Below are 27,978 nucleotides of genomic sequence, written 5' to 3'. Positions count from 1 at the left end.
AGCTGCGCGCGCGCCTGGCTGGCGAGGCGGCGGACCATAAGCGTCGGTTAGACGCATACCGCCGTGCTCAGCAGGGCCAGGCTGCCTTGGTGTCTAGGCTTCAAGCTAAGGTAATGTAATGAACCTTCAACAATAATCTTTATTCATTTGAAATCAAAAGGCTCGTAAAAAGGGCAACGGTGTAAAAGGAGCAGTGTATTCGAGCCGTTCCTGGCTCTGTGTTACTTTCAATAATATAATAGCTTTGTATTTTTTTTTATAATTTTTTTAAAAATATTTTAGTTGAAAATGTAGGTTTTTTTTAATTAAACAAATTGGTAGCTATTTCAGAACGATGTAATATTGTCAACTGTCAAGACAACTGTTTTATGTCAATGTCAATTTGCCAAAATAAACAGAAATCGGCATATTTTCCTAAACCCTAATTTCTCTTAAACTATAAGTTTATTAATCATGTTGGTATGTAAAGGTGCTCCAATACAAGCAGCGATGTTCGGAGCTGGAGACGCAGATGGTAGAGTCGACGCCGCGCAGCGACCCGTACCGGGCGGGGGCTATCGCTCTGCCCGCGCCGGCCGCTCTGCCGGCCCCGAGCTCGTACTCGTCGGTAGATTCGCGAAAGGACGAGCGGATTAGCGATCTGGAAACTGCGTTGCGACGGCTCGATGAAGAGAAACGCAAGTAAGTGTGAAAAAGTGGAGCTTTTCAGTTCGCTCTTGAGTTAACGCGGTTTATGATTTGTATGTGTTTCGCATGTCCTTTATTATTATTATACTTAGTGTCATTTTCAGGGACCACCACTATTTATACGTTGCAATTATGGTTGAAGCAAAAGTGTAGCAATTTCATAGAATTTTTATAGAATTTAATATATTTAAAGGGATTCAATCTTTTGTGTTTGTATTCTTTAAACCCTATTAATGCTATTAAAAAAATTAAAATTGATGACTAAAATTAAAGGCTACATTTCCAAAAATAAATTTGTAATACATTAAAATACTGCTATTTCAAAGTTAAAATCAGTATCAACTAAACTTATTCTTTTATACTACAATTTGCTGTAGGTGTGAAAAGCTGGTGGCCCAGAACAACCTCCTCCGTGACCAGCTGGAGGAGTCCCATCAGCTCAATGAGGCTCTGACGGGAGACTTGCAGAAGCTCACTAATGACTGGGAAGCTCTGAGGGACGAGATGGCCATTAAGGAGGATGAGTGGAAGGACGAGGAACAGGTTGGTTCAATTCTATTAGTGACAAAATAATGGTGCCATTAAAACATGGTTTTACTTTTGTTTACTAGGATTTTTATTATTAGAACGAAAGAAAGAAGATTTATTTTTAGTATTGGAATGAAACAAAAAAAAAATATATTTTACATAATAGAATGTAAATGTTGGCTCAAAAGCTGCAATTTCTATTTTTCATTCCAGTATTCAGTAAATTTCAGTACACTCTGGACTAATTTTTCAACTGTCCCGGAACTATTGCTTGAGTATTGAATGAATAAATGAATAAGCCCTTTATTTAGACATAGCAGTATAAATTTGACATAAACAATTTTAAGTTAGCTTAACATTATTCCATAATAAATATTAATTTGAATTTAATTATCATTGCAATTCATAATTATAATTCTAATTCTATTAACATGAAATTACAAAAATATTAAATTAACATTTTTTGCTAACTTTCCTCTTTTATCACCAGCTTCTTGTGTGTGTGCCCTTTGCCATAGGCCTCCTTTAACTCCCTCCTCTATGTTCTTGCCTTCACTATCCTAATCCATAGTTTCCCTGCAGTCTTGACAAGTGTTCACTTATGCTTTCGTATTAACTTGTATCAACTGAAAAGTATTACTATAAAATAGACTATTTTCAGTCATCTCACAGGTATGAATTGTGTCACATATTTGACCATATCCCTCTTCCCACAGGCCTTTAACGACTACTATTCAAGTGAGCATAACCGTCTGCTAAGTCTATGGCGCGAGGTGGTCTCCGTGAAACGTTACTTCTCCGAGCTTCAGTCCAACACGGAGAGGGACTTGTATCGAGTCAAGAACGACTTTGACTCGTCGGTCAGGGAGCTCGTTGGCACTCTGAGCGGCTATGCTATTAATGCTTATGCTGCTCAAGGTAGTAATGTAAGATATTTTTACATATTTTTTTACTGTCTTTTTTATTAGAAAATTTATTTATATATTTTTTTTCAGTTCTAGGGCCAGTTAATTAAAATTGTTATGAACTGAGCTCTTCGCTACTTTAAGTAGTATTACAATTGTATAAATTGGATTTTTCCTTATTAATATTGATAATATTATGTTTCATGAGAATAAAACTTATTGCTTGTATTTTTTGTGGATAGGAGTGCGTGTTCCTAACTAAACATCTTTGGGAGAAAGTTATATACCTTTTCTAGTCCGACATTCAACATGCAACTGCGCAGAATATGACCCAACAAGCCACTGGTAACATCAGCGTGGAGTCGATGCGTGTGGAGCTGCGCGAGATGACGTCACAGCGCGACGCCGCCGCCGCCGAGCTGCGCGAGCGAGATGCGCGCATACAGCGCCTGCTCGGAGAACTGCAGGGACTGGTATGAATATAGTTTTGTCTATACAAGTAGAATCTATTTAATTGAAATATTAGATAAGCAAGGCTTACCTGATAGCCACCACTGTTCATAAACAATAACAATATCAGTAGTCTCTAAAGATATATTGACATATATAAATAAAGGTTTGTTAAAATTTGCGGTGTGCGTAGGAGGAGCGATGCGAGGCGGCTGAGAGCGCCGGTGCGCAGGCACACGTACTACGCGCGGCACTTGAGGACGTGGCGCGCGCACTCATACAAGACTCTGAGCCCGACCACCATGCGCACGCGCATCCACATGCACACTCTGCGCATGCGCATATGCACCTCGCTGACAGGTACGTAATTCAATTAACATGCAGTATCTGCTAATTCAATCATACTAATAATATGTATTCAATTAAATATTATGAAATATTAAAATACATTATTTATTATTATTTTTGAATTCCATTGTCAGATCACCGAAGCGCGGCGTGTCTCAAGCGGCTAACGCCACCGCATTCGCGGAGAGTACCATCTCAGCGGTGCAAGCTGCTCTGCACAAGTACCAGATACAAATACACGAACTACAGGTAAGGCATTAACTGACGACTTCAAAGATTTTGAATTCTACATTTAAAAGCATAACCGAAAAACGTTTAAGGTTACAATAAAAAGTTTTGTTACGTTCTTGTAAATTAAAAATTTACTCAGATAGTCACTGTCCAAGTTAGTGGGTGTTTGTACATTATATAAAATTGGAGAAGCATTTTACAGGTTTTTTAAACAATTGTTTAGGTAAAGTTACAAAATAGCAGAGAGCAGCTACTGACAAGCCGGAAGCATTGCGAGACAGCAGAAACCACCGTCATGTCATTGGAGAGTAAAGTGCAAGATTTGCAAGGTAATCATTTTTTTTTATACATGTACAACATAGTGATCGCACTGCACCTGATGGTAAGTGGAATGGGGTCCAGTAAAAAGTCGACTGGCGAAAGATGACACTATTATGCCGGCCTCTTGGAACCGGATATACACAGGTTGATCTCGGAATGCGACACACTTACATTGGCCACTATAGCGGGTTTTAATATCTTGTGTATGGTGGTTGCTTTCTATATCCGACCACCAACAGTAATATAATGATATAATGAATATTGTATTCTGTTTTAAACTTATTAAGAAATAGGCACCAAGAAACACTTTAAAGTATAATTACGGGATCATTAATAATTATTTTAATATGAATATGAGTTTTGCGATGAAGCATCAACATATTGCTGTCTCACTTTTACACGGCCACCAACATTGATATGACGTCACTTGTCTACTTTATACTTTTTCTATTATTTGACAGTGACTCTTATTATCTGATTTGATTGGATTGGATTCCTTTTTTTTTAATTTTTGGTGTAATATTATTGTTAGGTTTTGGGTTATGTCATTCATTGACAATAAGAGTAAAGATAATGTAAGGAAGATAAAGTATTCCAATTATTTATAGCTATAATAGCATTTATCACACATGAAATGCCTTTACGCTGTTAGGAAAACTGGACCAAGCCAACGCTGACTTAAACCAACTGCTTCAAGAGAAGGAATCTATGCAGAAAACTGTGGAGTCGCTGCGGATCGACAAGAACAATCTGGAAAGGAATAGAGTCGAGATCAACGCGATGGTATACAGTTTTGTTTTAATACGTTTTTAAACTGGCATAAGCCTCTAAATATAGGACTCGATTTTATATACAAGTAATTTTTATACGAGTTCATAATTACCGAAGATATTCGAACTTTATCTAGATTTTAAAAATATTAAACAACGTTTATGCGTCAACTTGAAATTCGATCTCGTCATAAAGTTTTTAAATCCGATAACCAGGATTATTTTTAATTTAAAAAAAATAATTCAGAAAATTCTCAGTCTAAGAATAACGCCTTATCTATGCCCATAAACGAGGTATCCTGAAGAGGGTTAATATACTTTTGTGTACAGGTGGAATCACTAACGTCAGATTATGAGAAGCTGCAGAAGATGAATTCACGCTTAGAGAAGACGATAGAAGCGCTCGAGAACGAAAAGCGTGCGCTGAACTCCGAAGTGGACCATTTACATCGAGAGGCTTCTACCAGAGAATCTGTCTTGAGGTATACATCGATTGTATTATGAAAATCTTAAAATGTATGTACTTCACAACTATAACAATTTTTTTTCCAAATGGAATGCAACTGCTGTAGCTATGATTCTTATCACTATATTTTATCTCTCGCTATTTTTTACGGTGATAGGCGATCATATTGTTTTGTTTCTATTCATTTCAATATAAAATTGTTTGATTGTATCGATACTTGAAAACGATGATTTATGTAAAATCGATAAAAAATAAATAGCAATCGATAAATCCAAACAGATGAAAAATACGATATCTAATTTATACAAGCCTTTTTGACTTCAATAAAGTATTTTGATTAATTATGTGATATCCATCAATAATTTTTTTTCTAGAGCCGAAGAGGAGAGTTCATCTCGTCTCCGCTCGGAGCTGGTCACCACTCGCGAGGAGCTGAATAAGACCGCCCTAGCTAGAGACTTACTCGACCAACAGAAGTTAGAAGCTGATGCTATCTTGACCCAGATGGAGAAGCACAGAAGTAAGTCATAAATTATGTTAATCTCCGTTTTAGGTGAAAACCTCTATTCAGTCTTTATATGCTTATAACTTGTTAGAAAAGCGATATATGCTACATTAACTTAAAAAATACACTCTATCGATACTAAAATTATATTACAGGTGATCTTGAAATAGAACTAGAAAGAACCATAATGGAGAGAAGTGATCTTCAAGACCTCGTTGAGAAACTAGAAGCTGCCGTCAGGAACTTGGAGTGTGAGAAGAAGAAGCTACAGGAAGAAGTTAAAAATGTATGTTATACTTCAAGTCTAAGGCAATAGACAACTCACGAAAATGAAATTAATTATTTCTTGTAGATAAATTATTGTTTAATCCTGGCCAATATTATTTTAATTTAAAATAAATTTAATTTGGCACCTTTACACGTAGTTTGATGACCAATACAATATAGACCTCTACAAATAAAAAAAAAACATTATAGTTGGAGGACGAAAGATCCTCGCTCTCGAACCAGTCGTCGGAACAACAAGGCGATCTGAACTCCTTGCGCAAGGAGTTGTTGGCGGCTGAGCAGACCCGGATGGAGCTCGAGGCGGACAAGGCGTCGTTGTGCGAGAAGATTAAGTTCATCGAGAGCGACAGGGAGAAGGTGGAGTTGGAGCTGCGGCAGGTCATCAGGTATATTCATTTTTAATTAGAAATGGGAAGATACACGTATAGAGACTTTCTCACACACACACACACCTATCACTACAACTCCTGTAAGCCAAGATCAACAACAGTACGAATTGTATGACACCGAGCGGTGAAGCTCTGGCAGTCTCTGGGAACACAAATTTGTCTATATCCCGTAACGAAATTAATCAAATAGAAAGACAGAGAAGAGTTGGAAATATTAATTGTCAACCCTCTATAGCAAAGCGGGGGACAAAATGATGAACTAAGAAGTTATTTTAATCTCAAGTATAGGAACGTTTACAACTAGATAACACCGTTGTAAAGCACTATCCGCCCTGTGGATTGGGGGCGTTTGGAGAATTCCACCACTCTATCCCCTGCCTGTCGTAAAAGACGACGAATAGAGGCCATTGAGGGCTCGTCGGGCCACGAAAACTGATTGTTTTCCCAAAAATGTATATTAAGTCAAAAGCAATATGTTATTTTATCAAAAGTAGATGTAGAATACTAAATTTAACTGATGTTCCCCAGGGAACGAGGAGAACTAAGTTCGCAGCTGACGTCCATGGTGCGCAAGAAGGACGCTCTGAACGAGGAGATGATGCGCCTGCAGCAGCGACTCGAGCAGGCCAACGAGACCATCGGCAGAATCAACAGGGCTTTGGAGGACCACGTCAAGGATGGCGAGGAGAAACAGGTGCGGCATTTTATGTGATGTCGAAATTCATTTTGTAATCTTTCGTCTTTTTTCTTCGTTAGCCTTTTTCAACCTTCTCGGTGTATGCCTCCTTTAACATTTCCCATTCACTGCGGCATTGAGCTCTATTTATCCAGTTCGATCCGGCGACTTTCTTCATGTCGTCTTTTCAGCGCATTTGTGGTATTCCTTGGGGGCGATATTTTTTTTTTATAATCGTTTTTTATATTTTTTCTAAATCTTTTCTAATTTCTAGAATATGATTCTTTCATTTGATTATGGTTCCAAAAATTGTATACTTTAAGTCTTGTACCTTAAATAACAAATTATATTTTTGCATAATAAAATATAGTTCGATTAACCAGTCCAAAATACATAATCCATTATTCATCATTACTATCTTTCAACGCATGAATAAATAGCACAGAAACTTAATATATTCGTTCTTGATTATTTATTTCTCATAGATCTTAATAGACAGTCTAGAGAAAGACAAACAACACTTGCAAGAGCAGCTGGCGGGCGTCAGGTCAGAGAAGGATGCGTTAGAAGCGGTGCTTTTCGATACAGCCAATCTACTGGAAGACGCTGAGAACAAACGCAGCAAGCTGGAGAGAGACCTCCAGGATACGCTGGTGATGCAAGAGAACTTGAAAGGTATTTGGATTATAGTATTAGTAGTGCAGTTGTTTTATTCTGTACTGATGTTGAACGTTATGGTCTGCAATAAACAATCTACTCTCTTTACCTTCTGCGTCCCGTTCCACTTAAAGCTCTGGTAAATATCGCGGCGACTTCACTTGGGTTTAACTTCAGAACAGCACAAATAGATAACTATCCGGCTAAGATATATAGACTACTAATTAAATATATCTCCAGGTCAGATAGCACGTCTAAGCAAGGATCTGGAGAATAGCGAACGCAAACTCCGAGAAACGAAGAACTCGATGCAGCATCAATCAGGCAAGAAGGAGGCGGAGTATCAGCAGATCATCACCAACATCAACCGTACCACCACTGAGAACATTACCAAGCTTAAGGAGGAGAAGGTACTGTATAAATCGATATTAGGCGATTCGATTCAATGAAGTACGGATATCGATTCTAAATTGTGAATATCGATTGTCGAATAATATTAGCAATTTACTTTTTGTGCGATTATTTAGGCGTATAAAAGCCAACGGGTAAGGTTTTATTTAAGATAAATAAAAATATGTATCCAATTCAATGTAAACTTACAATATACTTAGTTTAACTATTTGGGTTCTTACAATTATCGATATTTTTAGGAACAACTGCGTCAAACATTGGAACAAAAGTTGAATCAAACCATCGCATCGTTGACGAGTGAGAAGGAAGCTAGCGAGGCGGGCGCGAGGGAAAGAGAGAAGAAACTACTCGCCGCCCGCGACCAGCTCATATTGCAACACGATGAGGCTATGCTGAGGGCTGAGAACGATAAACAGCAAGCGTTGCTTATGGGTAAGATTAATATACAGGCCGGCAAACATTTTGACGTACACAAAAAATACCCCACTACAAGTTAGTATGTTCAAGATATTTGACGGTTATTATAGTATAATTAGATTTTTATTTAGAATTCTTTCTTTGTTATTGTTAAGTAGAAGAAGGATTATGCAAGTAAATTAAACGATGCGTTGAATAATATATTATTGTTTCTTGTTCCAAAATAAAGAAAAAACCTTCCTAGCTTTACTGTCAGTTAATCATGTCAGAGCTACAAAAATGTATTTTTTTTATTGCTTTGAATGTAAATGTGTGTGTAAAATAGTATTCTATATTTACTCTCAGCCCATCAAGAGCAACAAGCGCTGCTCGAACGCTTGGAAGAAGCGAAACGAGCGCTGGACTGCGAGATGAACAAGCTGGAGCGGTGCCGCCGCGATGCGCAGGCGCGCGCCGACCAGGACCGGAACTACGTCAACCAGCTCAAGGACGAACTCGCGCAGCTGAAGACCAGGCTTGAGGAGGCGAAGTGAGTCTACATGAGTGATTGCTAATGTTGGTGGAATGAACACAGGGTGTTGGCAAAGAGTAGTAATATTTAAATCTTGATGATTTATCCCTTATTGATAAATAGAAAGTGCCGTATGATTATCAAGGGTTTTGAAATTTGTACCTTTTTATTTATTACTTAAAAAAGCTTAAAAATAAGTAATAATAAGTCTCAGTATATAGGATGTTCTTAAGATTATTCAACCACCCATTAACTGAGTAATATGCTAGCTTGTTGATTATGTCGGCCTGTTTAAACCGGATATATACAGGGTGATTCTGGAACGCGACGTACATACGTATTGTGTACAGTGGTCAGTATCCGGGCGGATACAAAGTATATCTTACCATCAGCCTGAAACGAAATATTTTTGCTCCTGGAGTATTTTGATTGCTAACGAAATATTTTTGCTTCTTAAGTATTTTGATTGTTAACAATGGTATAAATATAATCAGGGCGGCGGCAGAAGACGAGTGTTCCCGTTTCGAAAACAGAATCAAGGAACTCCACCTGGAGAAGGAGGCCGTGCAGCGCGAGAGCACCGAGCTGCGCGCGCAGCTCTCCCTCGCAGAGGACAAGTACGACAACGCGTACGCGCAGCTGCAGGACACCTTGCGGAAACTCAAGGAGTGTGAGTGTGGCCATCTGCATACAAGAGCTTAGTTTACTCTGGTGGTATTGAACTTAATGTGGATAGTGTTACTTTTCGAGGTTATTGTGTTTTAGTATTTTGATGTTCAGAGAATTCCATGTTTAGCGACAATATTTCTTTATTTTATAATTCATGATTTTTATAAAGTCCTAGCACATAAAAGGGTGACAACCATAATATTATAAAGTCAGCGCTGTCTTTCTTTTTGACCAGTTAAATTTCTTAAAATTTGGTCTGAAGTTCGACTGGCATTTCGATTTTAAATTTATTTTCCTAGTGGAGAACGAGTCAGACAGTCTACGCAAGGAGCTGACGGACGTCCGGCGCCAGCTGACGAACTGTTGTGCCGAGCGCGACAAGTACAACACCAGCTGCAAGGAGCTGCGCGAACACGTCAAGCGAGCCGAGCACGAGCGCAGGGACGCCGCGCGGGCCAGGGACGACGCCTACCACAAGATCGCAGGTAGGAGCTGGGTCGGCCTGAGCATTCCTACTGCAAGGAGCTGCGCGAACACGTCAAGCGAGCCGAGTTCTTTCCCTGTAAAGGTTTAAAGGACAATAAGGACCCGACCTACTACTGCAGTGTCTTAATCTTAACGCTATGCCTTATAGGATTGGAAGAAAACCGCACCTCCCTGGAGCTGGAACTGTCTCGGGTTCAGACTATGCTGAAAGAGAGCGAGTCCGGAGGCGAGCATGTAACTCGTTCGCTGAAGGCCACGGAGGCGCAGTTGAAGAGGGAACGCGCCGCTTTGCAGCAGGCACAGCATGACATCAAGGAGTTGCAGTCCAGGTGAGTACTTTAGAGCTATGAACTAGAATTGTACTCCAAATAGTCCTAGACTAAGACTAAGAGAAAACTTAACAGACGTGACATTTGAGGGTAAGTGATCATCATGGAACCTTAAGGCCTCTATCTCTAGTATATTATTCTCTGGCATTATCACTGATCATACACAACGTGTTCCTGTACGGTGCCTATGTGTGTCGTCAGACTGCAGAACGAGAGCGAGGAGCGCGAGCGGGTGGGCGGGGAGGCGGCGGCGGCGCGGCGACATGGCGCGGAGCTGGAGGCGCTGCTGCAGGCCGCGCGACACGACCTCGCCGCCACGCGGCAGCGCGCCGCCGAACTCGACGACGCCTGCCGCGCCAGGGACCAGGTCACTACCCAACACTCACCACTCGCCACTCACAACTCATCACTCACCACTCACAACTCATCACTCACCACTTGCCACTCACAACTCATCACTCATCACTCACCACTCGCCACTCACAACTCATCACTCACCACTCATCACTCGCCACTCACAACTCATCACTCACCACTCAGCCGTAACCAATTCAATCCTGGTAATCGATACAGCAGTAATTCTGAAAAAGCGGTTCTGCTCTATTACATGCTTAACTAGATTATCTTATCATTCTTACTTACTTAGATAAAACTTGGACAAGAAGAAAATTCGATTAACGTCCATTCCAAATCAGCCATAAAAGAAAATAGCCGCATATCTTTTACCACGGCAGAATTAGCGTTCAGACCCATTGACTCAACCCTTTCGGTTCAGCACTCAGCTGTACAGACGCAGCACGCGGCTCAAACTCAATTCTCAACCATCCATACATATATTCATACATAACTTCCAGCCTTAGATTTATCCCCGTCTTTAGGATTAAACAATAGTGTAATTCACTCACATTACAAGCCATTGAGCGTTCAGCTTCTAAAATACTATTAGCTCAGCACTTTTAATTTGTTTCTGTATTTATCGATTTCTTTCCAAACGAAAAAATACACTGAAATCTTAGAGTTGCTCCAGCGTAAATACCTACGCGCTATGCACTACAGATGTTACCATAGTAGACTGTCTTATCAGTCTCTTCTGAAAAAATATGATCTCCTGTCATTACAATCTAGACGATCATTATTAGAAGTGCTGACTCTATTCGGTATATGCCGTAATATATTTGACTTTTCTGATTTAGTCAACAGCTTATGTTACCTTGTCCCCGTACGGTTCATGGACGGGAGGTGCGCACGAGACGTTTATTTGCTTCTTCTTTTTGTAAAACGAACTCTGGGGTGCGCTCTCCTCTGCACAGGATGGTGGAAACATATAATCAACAATTTGGCACTATTGACATTCTACATGCCAGCCATAGTAAATTTAAAAAAGATGTTGTGTCAATTCTAAAGAATAATTAGCTTCACGAGTTTTCTTATTTCATTTAATTTTAAATCTGGAAGTGTCTTAAAATATGTAATTTTTAAAAGTATTTACCTATGTATTGTCTGTGTTCCTTAAAATTCAGAATATTGCTCTATCGTACTTATTTTTCATACTACAATTTACTCAACGCATATCTCGCCTGCTCACAATAATCACCCAAACATCTAATTTTGAATTGTTGCTTGTGGAAAATGTTGTAGGTAGCATACGTTATTAATTTGTAAACTTAGACTAAGTACTGTATACATGTATGTTACTGTTTGTTTTCCCTGTATAAATAAAATAAAAAAAAAAAAAAAAAAAAAAATATTTACTATTTGAATATTATGATATGCTCATTCGAAAACAATTACAAAACTACCATTGAAGTGGAATTTATTGTTTAATTTCAATAGGAGTTGGTATTACGCTTGGAAGATTGCCGTTCAAAGGAACGTAGACTTGAAGAGCTCAAACACAATCTGGAAGTCTGTCTTGCGGATGCTACACAACAGATACAAGAATTAAAGGTACATAATTTATGTTTTGTTTATAAAACAAATTTGATAATATTTGCACGTATATTTAATGGCATTGGTTTTGGTTGAAGTCTTTGGATATGTGGTCATAATATAACAGCAGGTATCAAATCAAATCTAAATTAATCGATTCAGTCACGTAATCAATTCGATGAATTATTAATCGATATTAATATAAAAGCAAAGTTTTTTTTTTTTTTTTTTATACGGGATTGGTATAGTAACCCTATTGGGATGGATGAGAGAAGATTACCTTTCGCCGGTTGACAAAATTATGTCAGTCTGTTTAAACTAGATGTACACAGGTGGGTCCCGAAACGCGACATGTTTACGTGAGTCATTATGACGGGTCATACACGTTGTGTACCATGGTCGATATTCGGGCAGAGTTTAGTAGAATGTCAAACACTAGGAATGTAATTTATTTTTTTTATTTATTTATTTATTTATTTATACATATATTATAACACCATAACAGTTGAAACTAATGCGATGTTATACAGATTTAATTTTAACAATTTATGTATTGTCCACGCAGGCGCGCGTGGGCGGCAGCGAGGGCCGGTGCCGCGCCGTGGAGGCGTCGCTGGCGCAGTGCGAGGCGGCGCGGCGCGAGGCGGAGGCCAGGCTGTCGTCCGTGGCGCAGGCGCTGCGGCGCGTGTGCGGCGTGCAGCCCGACGGCTCGGTGCAGGCCGCCGCGCGCCGCCGCCTCGCCAGCCCCGCGCGCCGCTACAGCCCGCACAGAGGTACCAACTGCCGCCATAGTCTATATAATTACATTGGTCATTGTCATTCAAATTATAAACAAAAATCGGTATAAGAGGCCACGACTTTTATCTCATATTTTAAATAACATAAGATAATTTAACTTTAAAAGCAATTTAATGATCTCAAAATAAGACTGATAGATATATATTAGTTTACACCTTAATTTCAAGTTTACATAAGAATAATGGCAATAATTATAATAAATTTTATGTTTCTTTTTAATATAAGGACCATAAATAATTACAATATACATTTGTTATATAATACTACATACATTGAATAGCTTAACAGTCAAAAATCTGAATAGGAGGTAAATTTTAAATAGATATAAATTAAGTGAAATATAAAAAACAAAAAAGTAAAGAACAACATTATTTAAATTATATTATATTCATATTTTGGTCCCCAAGATACAGGCATTGCCTAGTTTGGGGCCCCCTGTCAATTGTTTTGTTTTAAATTAGTTATAAGCACTAACATTACATACTAATAATAATTTAGTTAAGTACTTATGTGTTCCTATTTGTTATATTTTGTTTGTGCAAATAAAACATTTATTATTATTATTATATCAAAAGTGATGTGGTCAAAATGTTTTGGTGTCCTTCTGCCAATTACAGAGGCTTACTTCATTTACCTGTATCAACTTCAATGTAACAGCGCATCACACTTTTTCACGAATTACTTAATTTTTTGGACTCTTGCCTAATGCCTTCTGGCTATGTAGTCCCAGACAAATTATGATTAAAAATTCACCGAGAAGGTTGCTTAATACGATTTAATGCTATGACAAGTATCTATCGTAAAAGGTCGCGACCAATCCGAAGACCGCAACGAGATAATTGACGTGGATCCGGAGCTGATCAAGAAGGGAGTCAGAACTTTGATGCACGAAGTGTGCCAGATCGAACGGGAGAGGGTGTGTATTTTAGTTTAAAACTTAGATGTAAGTATAACTAAAGAAATGGGAATTTAGGGGGAAAGTGACAACCCTAATGCAGAAGGTATGTACTCTGTAGTTCAAAGTATTATAATGTCATTGCAGAACCATCGATAATTTGAATATCGATGGTTGACCTCGAAAACTATTCAAGATATATATTGTACTATCGATCGTATTGCCTATGTCAATACTGTCGATACTATCGATAGTATCGATAGCTCTCCATGTGCAATACGATATCATCGCTATCATCGATAATATCGATATCATCGCTGTTAACAATAGTATTGCACAAAGAGATCTATCGATTCTATCGATAGTATCGACAGTATTGACACGTGACGATATTATCGATAGACAATTGATACTATTGTTTTTACCTTGACTATTAATAGATAATCGATTATCTATCGATTTGCAACGCTAATGTCAACCAACGAGAGAGGTTTCATCTTTTGAAAGTCCAGAGCGTGAATTCGGAAACAGCCAGCATCGACCAGACATTTTTTATTATTATTTGTAATTGAGGTACATTGTGTTTATTTATGTTGCGACTGTGACTAATAAATGGTTTTTCTTTCTTCTTTCTTTCTTTCTTTCAATGTGTTTCAACTTTCACCGTTACATACTGTACACAATATAAAGTTTAATTATCTAGTACTGTACAAACACACATAAATAAATGAATACACATGTTTAGGACGACCTTAAGTCGCAAGTAAGTGCGATGAAGAAGCAGCTGAAGGAAGCGAGTGACCAGCAGGGCAAGGGGGAGGGCAAGCTGCAGTCCGTCACCACCAACCTGCGCGCCATGCAGGAGGAGAAGGCGCGGCTGCAGAGCGCGTACGGACAGAAGGAGGCGCAGCTCAACGCACTGGTGAGGAACACTCTCATACTACGTTGAAGGAAGAGAGTGACCAGTAAGGCGAGAGGCGGTAAAGTCCAATAAAAAGCCTTGTAGCCTAAATACAACCATCCTTACTCTAATCTTCATCCCTTTACGTTAGGAGAACGTATCCATGATTCTAATATTGTGAGTGTATTCAAGGGGGAGTGGTGGGGGGTGAGTTGGGTGTTTGAAAATTGCTTTAAATCATGTGAATTATTATAAGCAATCGCCTTTATCCTCAAAGGTTATCCTTTGGGGATAAAGGCTTTGAGGATAATTGGCAGAGGTACAATTACTTCGCCTACTATTCAAAAAGGCTATATCTGTCTCATAATATGGTGGAGGGATACTACTACCATATCAGATACAAAATCTATCCCAGGCCACTCAGATTAATCAAAAATCATGCAAATATACAAAATAGACTCCTGAAGTTCTTTTATAAGCTGTTCGTTCTTTTATTTCTTTTTCTTTGTAGAACGAGTCGGTTCAATCAAAGACATTGGAGATAAGCAATTTGAGGGACAAGATTACCAGCCTGGAAGCGACGCTCAGCTCCGTCACAGAAGAAAAGGTGCAAAATGAGGTAATTATGCACTTTGATTATCAGCATCATCCGACAGTCGCCAAACTTATGCCGGTCTGTTACTATTCAATTTTGCTAGAAACGTCTAGAAATTTTCATTCGTAATATGTATTATATTTTACTATAATGATTACAGAACAAAGCAGAGAGTCTTCGTGTACAGTTGGCCGAACGCGTGCAAGAGGTCGGTCAGTTGCGAGAGGCGTTAGCGGCGGCCGAAGGTGACATATTTAACACATACTAAATTATTAATCACTAATGTTTTTTGAGAATCCCTCTCAGTAGTAGAGGTGACCCGTGCCCAACAGTAGGACAGTATATAATACAGGGCTGATATTATTATTTATTATTAATGTTTTTTGAGAAATGTTAGTGGACACTTTGTATACACTTACTGGTGATAGGTTTCTTATATGTGATAGTCCGCCTGGATAGGTACCACCGCAATGTCTATTTCTGCCGCCAAGCAGCAGTGTGTAGTCACTGTTGTATTCCGGATAGAAGGACATTGTAGCCAGTGTAACTACTGGACATAATGAGACTTAACATCTCACGTCTCAGGATGGCGAGCGCAGTAGTCCTACTGTACTGTACTACAATACTTTGTAATTCAAGGTCTTGGATGTTGTTTCTACTGTTTATGAGCGGACGTATCGCTTACCATCAGGCGAATGGCAAGCTCGTTTCGTCATTCAAAGCAATAAAAAAAACTTATATGAGGTTTGCATGCAGTAAGGCAAAATAAAATACATTTGTTCTTAACAAAAAAAAAAAAATATTCCTAGAGTATTAAATTATATATTACTTAGATCTCAACCCTAGACTGGATATGTGTATGGTTGTTGGATGTATTTAATATGATTTATTCTTAGGTCGTGCGGCGAGGCTGGACGTCCGTCGAGCACAGTTGGAGGGTGACGTGCAAAGGGCCGCTGTTGCAGCGAGAGATAGAGACCAGGCTCTGAAGGTATACTTATTAACATAATATACGTTGTAATTATAATTAATCGATTACGAAAAATATCGATTAATCGATCGTAAGAATTTCGATGATATGTGAAATCTGTCATCACGACTAAAGATCATCTTGGTGGTCAATATGCCTCTACATTTTTAAAAAAACTGTGCCCAGCATTTGAACGACATATAACATAGCTATTACCATTAAAAGATTGTATCTTATCAGACCCTATACCCAGCACTAGGATAGCATTAATATAACTGAATTTTCTAGAAACTGCAAGAGCGTTGCGAAGGCTACACCCGCACGATCGGCCAGCTGGAGGACCGCTGCACCTCCCTCAAGGGCACGGTGGAGCAGCTGTCCGCGTCGCTGCAGAAGGCCGCCGCCGCCGAGAGTGAGCTGCGTGCCGCCGTGGGCAAGGCACAGCGGGCGCTCAGCGAAGCCAAGAACAACGAACAGAATGCACTCGACAAACTCAGGCAGATACAGAAGTCTGTGTGTGAGTAATCATTTAACCATTTATTTCTCTCTACACACATACGTACAACAAAAAAAGTATAAAAAGAAAAAAAAAACACACACACACAGTTAACAATACCGGGCACACAACGGATTCCTTACATGATGTGTGGTAGAAGGGATACTAGTTCAGTATACGCTGTTAAACAGCACTGATTTTCAGCTGTACCCCACTATTATCATAGCATATAATCACTATAATCACCTGTCATACTACTAACGGCGAGGGCGAGGGTAAGAGTCGATAAATATTACCTACGTGTAATTTGATGCTAAATAAAAACGATTATGACGAAAGGGACAACACTATTTATGGTAGCTCTACTATCTATGACTATCTTTACTCACTTAACCCTTGCTTCTAGACTCTGTTGTTAAAAGTAGTTGTAATCTGCTAAAAGAAGTCTTGAAGAAGCCCTGTTAATTTGTGAAAGTCCACTTAATATCGCTAGATACTAGATATTGAAATAATACTCTTACATTTTAGCGAATTGTGAGAACGAGCGTCGTGTGTTGACCGAGAAGTTAGAAAGCGCTAAAGCGGCTCTCGGCGAGTTCAAGCGACAGAACTCGTCACTTGAGGATCAAGTGCACAGACTCACCAATCAGCTGGCCAACGTCGAGGTCCAGAGGTCAGTTAACTATTGAATATCTTTCATAATTTTGAGAGTTTTCAATTTAAACTTACAAAAGGCACCGCAATATATTCGTAGTACCTTAAGTTTCTTAATTTTCCGTTTAAAGAATTCGCTTATTCTTTGAAAGGTGAAATTCGATAAAAATTTTATCGATAATTTAGCACCTGATCCATTTATCTGATTGTGTAAAATCTTCCAGATCAGGCCTGGAATCCCAGCTGCGCATGACCACCTGGGACGGTAAGGAGAGCAGTGACAGCGAGCTGGAGCGGGAACTTCACGCCCTCCAGCGGGAGAGGTCCGAACTGAAGGCGAAGAACGACGCGCTGCAGGAGTCCATGCGGAAGATAGAGGCTGAGCGCAGGATCACTGGGACGCGACCCTCGGCCTTGAGGAGCAAGAGTCATGACAGGACCGACAAGTCTGTGTATTACTCGGATTTGGATTCAGGTAAGATTATATTATACTGGATGATTTGAAGTAGTCACCCTAATATCACTAGTTAATGGTAATAGGGCTTTGCAAGCATGTCAAAAGAACTTTTTCCTGATTAGTTAATTTTCGCTGCCAATGCGAAGTTAGATGTCGAATTGTTTATTAAAGTCAGTTATAAGTTATTTTATTAAAAGAAGAAAAATAGTATATAAAATATCTCACCACTTTTCAATTCATTTACTCGTGAACCTTTCCTAAGCTAAAATACTTTTGTTTTCAGGCCCTGACTCCACAAAGGACTCGTCAACCCATTGTTACAAAGAGAAGGAAATCCCATGCAGGGACAAAGGGTTTGGGACTGATTTAAGTCTACTTGAGTTGGAGAATAGAGAGCTAAGAATGAAGATCCGTCGCTTGGAGAAGGAGCTCGCTGATAAGGTATTTAAATGTTATCAATAGATGGCGGTGTATCGATATCATTGATGTGTTGCGTTCATGATAAATGCCAGTGGGTTAATCATGAGGTGGAAATAAAATTTTATTAACTTTTATGAGAAACTAATGGAGTTCTTTAGGTTTCAATTGAAAAGTAATTCCTATGTTGCTATTTTTTGTTGGTATTCAAGGGTTAATATTCGATGTTGTAGTAATTAATTTTCACTGTGAAGTTTTTGTAAATTGTAATAAATACACGATGACGTTATGCTTTATATAATGCATAATTGTTATAATGCATGTTACAATGGGTCGGTGTAGCGATATTGTGTTTTTTGCCCTCTATCAACTCCGAGTGCAATCTGTACTCGATATGGTGTTAGACTTCCTATCAGGTAATGGGATAAAACATACATGTCAAAAAGTGGGTGCTCTGATTGCATCCCTGCCTACTCCTTCGGGGATAAAGGTGTGATGTATTTGTTTTTGTTTTGTATAAGGAATCCGAGCTGGCGATGGCCCGCAGCCGCTACCTGAGCGAGTTGTCGTCCGCGTCGCCCAACTGCCGCTCGGACGTGGAGCACTACCGGCAGGCGGCGCTGCAGGCCGAGCGCCTGCTGGAGGCCAGGGAGGCCAGCCACCGACAGCAGATCATGCGGCTCGAGAATCAGGTGACGTGATATCGATTAATTGAGTATTACCTAAGTCAATAACGATCAATTTGGTTCGGAATGAACTCGATTAAAAAATATCGATTTCAGTCAAATCGAATAACGGTACTTAAATAGTTGGAAGAATAAATTTTAAATAAAATTGAACACTTGGAATTGTGTAAAACTATAAATCGATCACGGACTGTATAATTGAATTGTTTTATTCATGAATATTTATTTCGATTGTTTGCTTAGCAAGTTTGTTTTTTTTTTCACAATATTTATTAACATTAATATTATGTAAAATTTACATAGCCTTGCCTATTATATAGGCCCATAAAAAATGGGTGAAAACACCTCTGTTTGCCCCTAAAAGGTATGAAAATGTTTATATAAGTATACAATTCGAGGTGCGTCGTGCCCGCAGGCGGCGCAGCTCCGCAGCCAGCTGTCGGCGGAGCTGCGGCGGCGGCAGGCCTACGTGTCGCGCTCGGGGCGCGCGGCGCGCGACGTGCAGCGCCTGCGTGCCGCGCTCGGCGACTCGCTGCGCGCCGTGGCGCAGGTAGTACCACGCTACCTGTCTCTAATCACCCCTAGATTATTTTTCTTAACCTCACACGCGTGAAGTGAGAGTAAAAGACTGGTAGTACTATAGCTCCGACTAAATCCAATCTACAAAAAAAATAATTGAAATAATGTCATCTGTGTTCCTAAATTACACCACTTAAAATTATTCAACAATCATCAATTTTAAATGACACGAAATATTACTCTTCGGCTTTTTGAAACATACGTACTGGTGCCACAAGGTTAACTCAATTTTGTCAAAGACTTTAACTGTCTACGACATGGCTCTACAACTTTATTAAAAAACAACTAGCAAATTTATATATTCTAAATAATACAATGCGATGAAATAAGTTATTTGTGTTATCGATTTTTCAAAACATAACCGTTAGATCTCTACAGTCAAGGAAAACAATCTGCGCGTACGCACGTTGAAAAAACAGGTCCATAGTATTAAAGCAATATTTCCTTGTAATTGCCTCATTCAGTTCTGGAATAAACGTGACAAAACGTTATCCTGTCTAATGACGTCACAGTGCGTCAAGCCTCGTGCTAAATGTACGCGTCTGTACGTTTCCACGTAAATATTACACACATACTGAAAATAATTATTTCTTGTGAAATATTGGCAACAAATTAATTGAGACACACACACACAACATCACGCATTTATCTCTGAAGGGCTATAAAGGTGCAACGAGGGCACACACTTTTCACCAATTGTGTTCCCTACCATGTTGTGATAGGGGGCGAGTCTATCGCCATATCGGGTACAAATTATAGTCTCCGGGCTGATACTGAGCAGAAAAACGCAAATAACACTTTGCCCGACCCGGGATTCAAACCCAGGGCCTCAGAATGCCGCCGTACCGCGTATGTAATACAACTACGCCACTGAGGCATTCATTAATTGAGACTTGTCACAATATTGTTCGGGCTAGGAATAATAAAATGGAAACGCGGTATTATTTTTTCATTAGGTTCTATATTTCATAGTGGTTTAAAACTAGGGCCGCAATAAATGCAACATAATCTCGCTCTAAACAACGATATTACTGAGACGCTGTTAAATTAAAATCAGCATCTTAAGATAGTCGCAATATAATAAACCTATACTAATATCACGCTCACATCACCCATTTATCCCCTAAGGGGTACGCAAAGGTGCAACCAGGGCCAACTTTACGCCAAGTGTGTTCCGTCCCATGAAGTGATACGAGGCGACCCTAAAGCCATATCGGGTTCTGATATTAATATATCAGTTCAAATGATATCTCAAATCTCAATGTGACAGATTTTGACAGCTGAGTTTTATTTATCAAACAGCGCCGATTTAGCCGAGAAAAAGCCCTTAAGTTACAGTTTAATCTTTGTTTATATAGTTTAATACATTAAATGTCTACTTGATATCCGACTCAAAGTTGAGATTGATATATTAATATGGCTCCTAGTAAAAGAATATTGAGTGTAGGTTTTTTTTTTGCTTTGTAAGACGAGACGAGTTTGCCGTTCGCCTGATGGTAAGCGATACGACCGCCCATAAACAGTAGAAACACCAACACTATGAATTACAAGGTATTGTTTGCTATCCCACTGCGCTCACCATCCTGAATAATATCCTGATAAATATACTTTGTCGGAAAACAGGAAAGTAAAAACATTAAGTATGGTTATAATTTACTCGGTGCTATTTTAGTAACGCATTATCGCGAACAATTACAATGCTTGTATATACAAAGTGTGTTCAGTACGATAATATAGTTGTATTCTTTGTTTATAGTCATTGTTGAGAAGTTGCTTTGTGAATGGTTTAGGGTTCGATTCTCAGGTCGAGCGAATTTTTTTTAGATTTCAATTTATAGATAGTTTTAGTTATTCATCATCATTAGCCGCAGGATGTCCACTGCTGAACATTGGCCTCCCCCAAAGATTTCCAGATCGACCTATTATTTTAGTTATTCCGTGGAATTTTAACTGTTTGTACTGCATTATTAGCGTCTGTGCCTACCTTTTGTGATAAGTCGTGAACATACACCTTTACAAAAACATTTGTTTCATAAACCTTACAACTCGGTTACTATTTATTTTATTTTTGTCCTTCACACATAGCAATGTAAAGGCATTCACTACCAGTTAAAATTGGGTGATACAGAGAAAAAAACATAATAACTGACCAAATAAAATGTTTTTTTTTTTTTTTTATGGAATGGTAAATAATTAATGTTTATTCCAGGATCCTGCGCTGGATTCCTACACCCTGGAGCACGAAGCCAGGAAGCTGGACAGCACACTCGCACACAGCCTGCCGCCGCTCAACGACAGCTATGAGTCTTCAAAATAAATACCGTTTATATAGCAACGGGTGTGTGAAGTGACATAACCCAATATTTTTATTTTTCCGAATTCGGGAAATGACTAACGTATGCTTCAAAATTTATAATATAGGTATTGTTAATTGTAAATCGTTTGGAATTGCCGGCATGTCTTCGTTGATGTTGACCCTACCTTCACTACGAAGTTCATCTTTCTTTGTGTACAGTACTCACTGGTTATAATGCCTTTGATTCATTATAGATATCTATCGTAATGCAGTTAATCACACCCGAGTCATAACAAATAATGTAACTCATCGGCGTGGATTTTCCTTCGATTATGTTGTGACAAATGCGGTTTAGTCATTTGCAGGATGTATAGAAAAATAAATATTTGTCGTCTGACGTCATTTTTCTGATGCCGTTTTTAATTTATTTTGGGTTATGTCGCTGTTCATAATGGTGTACAGTATGGCACGTTTCATATTGGAACAAATATTGGTGTCATCTGCAAATGTTTGTCTTTTGTGACTACATTATCACGCCTGCTTTGTAGTACAAATAACTTTAAACGAGTTAATGTCTTGTATCAACATGTAACAAATTATTTAAATTGTAATTTTTATCAGAGAAGCGGAAATGAGATCACTTTTGAATTTTAAATAACTTGCACTATTAGAATAGCTCTTCCATTTTAATACTATGACAAAATTTGAAATGATTTGTCGTCACTCGCTTGAATCTTTTACTAGTATTCCCATCTCGGATTGTCTCGGTGGCGTAGTTGTTGCGTAAACGGTACACCGTTCTAAGGTCCCGTGTTCGAACCTCGGGTCGTGATATTGAGGTTTTTTGCTCAGTATTAATCAGGAATTTGGTATATATAGTATTGTCCATGTACGGTGCAGGTTCGGCTTGAGTATGAAGTTTGGTAGGACTATGTAGCTTTAGTCAAATTGGTCATTAATTAATATTTCTTTAAACTTTATATACAGTGTATGTATACAGGTGGACTTAATGACTGAGGCATTTTCTAACAGTCAACCTTTAGGTGATGCAGAGATGAGACAATGTGTGCAATAGGTACTGCATTTATCCCTTTAACAAATATAATTATTTTTGTTGCTGTTCGTTGCTTCGATACGTTGAATAATTTGCATCAGACAAATTGATCAGATTTATTACCGACTCGCTTTTGCTCGTGGCTTCGTCCGCCTGAAAGATTTTTGCGGGATAAAAGTCCCGTTATATAATTTTCCGGAATAGAAAGTAGGCTATTACCTTCCCAGGGTCTTAAACTATCTCCATACAAAATTTCATAAAAATCCGTTCAGTAGATTTTGAGAAAATGGATAACATACAGACAGACAGTACCAAATGTTTGTAACAAGTTATATTAAGACTACAACACTCAGACTATCAAATCCATACTCTTGAGATAGTGTTTGATTTTATCACTTACCTACTTACCGCATTATTGCTCTCAGCACTTATCGATAACAAATGGTTTAAAATACTTAAATCATCGTTTACTGTGTCCCTCATCCTTAGGCGCCGCCAAGATAAGGTTTAGGGAGGTGTATGTGCACCTACACACTATACTGCTATGTCAAGCGCAAAAGCGGTATATCAAGGAAATCTTATCGATATAATCGAAGTTTTGTAAGTATAGATTTGTATGTAAAACTGAGATAGAGAGACTCTTTTAAGGTTTTTTTGAACAAGTTCTATACAAGATAGTTATTTAGGTAAGTGCATTGGATGGGTATTTCTTTAAGCTATTTGACATTAAAATCAAGATTTTGATTTTTTTTTCAAGATACCGCTTTTGAGTTTAGCACATAAAGATTTTATTTCAAATCTAAATCTTGCGGGTATTTGAACATTCTTTATCATAAATAAACCTCTGTGGTGGATGTTAGGGACTTGTGTTTTGTGATTTCTTTTGTTGCACTTCTCCCGGCGGCCATGCTCTCATCGTCGATGTCTCGTCCTCTCCCAATGACCTTCATGAGCCGAGGTTCCTAACCCGTTAGTGGGTTGCCCTAAAGTCGCTTAATTTTCAAGACTTGTGCGAGTAGCGTATCTTGCTATAGAGGTGCCCTATATCTAAATTTGTTGGAGGCCTTTCAGGGCAGTGCGAACTTTTGGGCGCCGCTTAGTTTAATGTAGGGATGGGCCAAGAGGGGCTCCAAAGCTCGCGAGCCCCGTATTACTGATACGGCTGATACAGAGGTAGAAACGCCCCTGGGTTTTAAGCACCTGAAGCGCTTGTGCAAAAGTCCGGTGTGTTTGTATAAGCTGGGTCTTATCAGGCTAACAAACGTGTCACTTTAAAAAAAATATTGGGTATGTTCTGGGCCTAAGTTATTTGTGGTGACAATTTCCAGTTAACCCTTTTCTGACACAATGTAGGTATTTTATGTATTTAAATATATGTGTTATAAAGGGATTGGACAGGTGAAAAAAACTTTGAGTCAGGTAGGGTTTTGAATTCTATAAAAAGAGACGCATTCTTATTTTGAAGTTTTTTGTTATATTTAATCTCCTATGAATGCGATGAGACAACATTATATTGTAGACATTTGTAGATATAACTACCGAAGTAAGTTAGCGCCTCTGCAATCTTCAAAATTTGTTAGGCATCCAATATTCCATTCAATGAAGATTTTGTGTCATTAAATTCGGACCACAGTATGCTAAAAGCTCGTTTCGGTATTTAGTGTCACTTTTATCATTGGGCTAGACATGTTTGAGTTGAGAAGGTAAATTTATGGGTTCGATAGGCCGTTCCATAGAAAGAGTGTTTACAATTCGCAACACGTGGGTTGTCCGAAATTGGAAATAGAGTTTATTATTGCGACACGCTCGCCTACTACGGTTGGTATGTAAATATAAAACAAACGAACCGCAGGCGGACTTAATATCCGCCTACCCCTCCCGGAACATAGGCGTGAGCTTATGTTATGACTTAAATGGATGAGACGCCTACGAGTATACACGAAGAGGAAGTGAGTAATAAAATTACTTCCTAAGAAATAATGGATGCAAAAATTGATCTTTAGACCGATTTGTTATCAAACAGCATGACTCATGAGTCAACGTCTTGACCAATGATTCACGACAGGTCAGCTACCGGAAGCTTAGGAACACGTTGTTTCTCATGCTAATGAATCAAATATTCTAGTTTCTAACGCGTATGCAAACTAAGCGATGGAAATTTGCAAATTTAGACTCAATTACCAACGAATTAGAAGCTGATTTCCTTATCTATATTGGTACAGCAATTTGTATAATTTATCGAAGTTTATGTCTACATGCATACAATTTCTTTGAAAAGGATATTACAAAATCTTTTATATAATTCCTAAAACACTAATTAGTGACGAAGTTAAATGTGAAGCTAGAAACGGAATAATTGCCTGAAATGCGATAACATTTACTCGTTCTGGACCAAATTCTCGTTTGTCCTAAATAATGTGTCGGTTCTGACATAATATCTGGGGCGTTGACTTATCGCTAGTAATATTTTTGGAATGTCTGTTTTTTATCCTATATTTGTTTGAGTTAGTCTTGTTCATATTTTGCGGATATTTTTTAAAATTTTGGCTGGATAGTTAGGTTAATGAACTTTGGGGTGAACTCAAATTAATTCTCTACAGATAAACATCTTTAAATGTTATCTAAAACTTTCGGGCGGTTATTTGTGTGTTTTAATTTGGTTTATATTTTTACGTCTGATATATTCACCTCATTATAAGGCATTTATTATATGACATGTCATACTGCCGTTTGATTGGAATCATCAGCCAATCAGTCATTTATTGTCGTTGGCAAATGGATATTAAAATCGTGAATCACATATATCAGTTTCCTGGAATTTGTCATAGTTCGAGTAATCTCTAAAAACATTTAGTTTTCCTTTACAAATATTTTATAGAAAAATAATATATAAATACACTAAATAACGCGTCAAGGTTAATGTAACATAAATTAATATATCACGTTAGAGCATAATTTTAAAAATATTTGACACAATATTTTGTGGACGTTTTTTTGCATGATTTTAAAAATTATACACGTTTTTTTCTCGTGTGCGAAATACCACCTGGATAAACACTGTTCCTGCCATCTTTACGTGGATCTTGATTATTTGTGATTTTAGAAATTAAACCCGTAAATATCCCTTGCGAAAGTCCACCTAGATAAACACTGTTTCCGCCATCGAGCATCAGTATGCATGGTTGAGTCTTTAGGATATCACAGCTGGTGTAATTCCTAAACTTTGGTAGACTTAACATCTGATCTCTTATGGTAATGAGAGTAGTGCAGTACTATACAGGTAGGAGTATCGTTTCCACTGGGGCCAGTGATTTACTTGTCTTATACTTACTATAGTACTTAACGCTAAATGCAATTCAGAATCGATCTTAACTGTTTACAAATATTTTTAAGTCTACGTATTATTTTAAAACTGTTTCGTTGAACCCTTAAAGGCATTCCCTTTGCATCTGAATGCGCATAGTCCGGCTCAGTCACGTTCTATCACAGGAAATCTTTATTTACGGTATATTGTACTAGTACTATAGTTATTAGATTTGTTGTCTCATAGGCATAGTACTGAGGCTGCGAATCTTAGTTCGATGCCTAGGCATGCCCCGTAGTGTTTCCTTTATGTAGGACATCCCTATAAAATAATAGGGTTGTCAAATTCGTATTATACCAACTAAGTTGATTATTATGTTCACCCGAAATTACTTGAGAAAATAATAAACTATGAAGTATCACTTCTGCCTACCGCTTCACAGGTGTATTAACATATATTTATCGATGCGATAAACTAAATTGGACGCTCTTGGAGTCGGCCATATCCAGAAACGTTCGTTTCCTCCCACATCCAGCCCACGATGATTCACCACCGGAGGCTGAGTACGATTGTGCTTACCATCGAGAAATGAGTCATTCATATTAAAAACAGATTTTTTCATCGTGTGAATGGTGGATTTATATGTATTGTGATTATGCAAATCTAGTCATCACTAGTCGTTAGTTTTAAGGTTATGGTTTTACGCGGTCTTGTCGGCCTGAGACTATCTAGTGTGAAATAGTATTGATAAACGGACTTTGGAATCGTGTTGATATGTGAAAATATTCCGTATGCCGTACGGTTCGAGTGTTTGGTAATACTCTGATGACTTGGTGGCAGGAAGAAAAGTTTGCGTCTATTCGCCTTCCCACTTCTATTATATTTTTGATAGTTCGCATTTGTATCGCAAATTTTTGATTTTAACGATCATGATCTATTTCCTAGATTTTAGATATCAAACAGATAATAAGAGTGGGAACGCGACATGTGTTTATCAGCACGTATCACATTTACCGCCTCTGATGTAACTTTAAATGTATGTTAATTGTATTTTCAGTACAATGTAAGGCTAATTGTCAGTAATACGAATGTGCAATTAATGCAAGATGTATTAAAATGACGTAATCATGAGATCACTCGTAAAAATTATTGTATGTCGAAATTAGTTTATGGCGTGTGTTTACAAATTTCAAAAGTTAATTGGAAATAAATAAATTAAATTACAGGCAGTGAATATGTATTTTATAGAAAGTAGGTATATAATGCACCGTTCCGCATTTAATGGCACGTAGCGAAGTAAATTACGTATGAACGGGGCCCTTATCGGATTTCGGACATTTATCATAAAGCAAATTGTAACGATAGCGAGTTGCAAGTATCGATAACCGATATTGCCGGCAACAGTGCAACGTTTGACCCGTTCGCTAGATAAACGCCCAGACCGTCATGATAGACGCTTCAAAAATAATCAAATAAATTGTTCGTTATCTATTCTGTCCCGAGTGCTATTGTATGTAGATCTCTCACTGGCACTGGCTTGTCAACTCCCCAACAGCGCCGTTCGTTTTGTTCCCAGCCCGGGCACCCCATTGTGAGCTCGATCTATGTGTTAGACCTTGTTTCACATCATGGGGTGCGCATAGACATTTAGTACGCGTAACTCAATCCTATTTTGCATTATAGATTACAATGCTAGTTGTCGTACGTATGTATTAAGCTAGGCGTATTGTGTTCATTTCCATTGGACTGTGTCAATTCTTATGTTACTAGAATGTCGACATACGCCCGCCACGTCACACTGCCATTATTTTACCTTTGTAATTGTTTAGTACTTAGCGATGTAAATGTGAGACACTTATGTAACGTTTTTTACACTGGATCAATAAAATAGTTGTAGACCGAG

At 38.5% G+C, this 27,978-nt stretch overlaps 1 protein-coding gene across 1 annotated transcript; it reads left to right on the top strand.

Annotated features, from left to right (window-relative positions):
• The first annotated feature begins 395 nt into the window (after positions 1 to 395).
• On the top strand, positions 396 to 27,978 carry LOC115440155 (rootletin). The gene is made up of 35 exons (XM_037440977.1): positions 396 to 681; positions 1,065 to 1,230; positions 1,932 to 2,141; positions 2,417 to 2,593; positions 2,764 to 2,930; positions 3,053 to 3,167; positions 3,373 to 3,478; positions 4,123 to 4,253; positions 4,571 to 4,722; positions 5,081 to 5,226; positions 5,367 to 5,497; positions 5,689 to 5,885; positions 6,417 to 6,582; positions 7,050 to 7,239; positions 7,462 to 7,631; positions 7,872 to 8,064; positions 8,395 to 8,578; positions 9,055 to 9,230; positions 9,529 to 9,714; positions 9,864 to 10,044; positions 10,246 to 10,411; positions 11,878 to 11,991; positions 12,539 to 12,746; positions 13,578 to 13,687; positions 14,412 to 14,588; positions 15,079 to 15,186; positions 15,323 to 15,407; positions 16,059 to 16,153; positions 16,421 to 16,649; positions 17,157 to 17,301; positions 17,507 to 17,757; positions 18,023 to 18,180; positions 18,678 to 18,848; positions 19,258 to 19,392; positions 21,631 to 27,978. Exons 1-35 carry the CDS (start codon positions 512 to 514, stop codon positions 21,736 to 21,738), a joined length of 5,574 nt encoding a protein of 1,857 aa, XP_037296874.1. The 5' UTR covers positions 396 to 511; the 3' UTR covers positions 21,739 to 27,978.

Source organism: Manduca sexta, chromosome 21 (genome assembly GCF_014839805.1).
Source record: "Manduca sexta isolate Smith_Timp_Sample1 chromosome 21, JHU_Msex_v1.0, whole genome shotgun sequence".
In the NCBI taxonomy this organism is placed as follows: domain Eukaryota; kingdom Metazoa; phylum Arthropoda; class Insecta; order Lepidoptera; family Sphingidae; genus Manduca; species Manduca sexta.
The sequence above is the reverse complement of the archived record's forward strand: the minus strand, read 5'-3'. Positions and strand labels throughout refer to the sequence as shown.

Excerpts from the sequence above, each read along its gene's own strand:
- LOC115440155 (XM_037440977.1), top strand. The coding sequence starts at position 512 with ATGGTAGAGTCGACGCCGCGCAGCGACCCGTACCGGGCGGGGGCTATC. Across the intron at positions 4,723-5,080 it reads ACCAGAGAATCTGTCTTGAG|AGCCGAAGAGGAGAGTTCAT; the intron begins GTATACATCGAT and ends TTTTTTTTCTAG. Across the intron at positions 10,412-11,877 it reads CCTGCCGCGCCAGGGACCAG|GAGTTGGTATTACGCTTGGA; the intron begins GTCACTACCCAA and ends TAATTTCAATAG.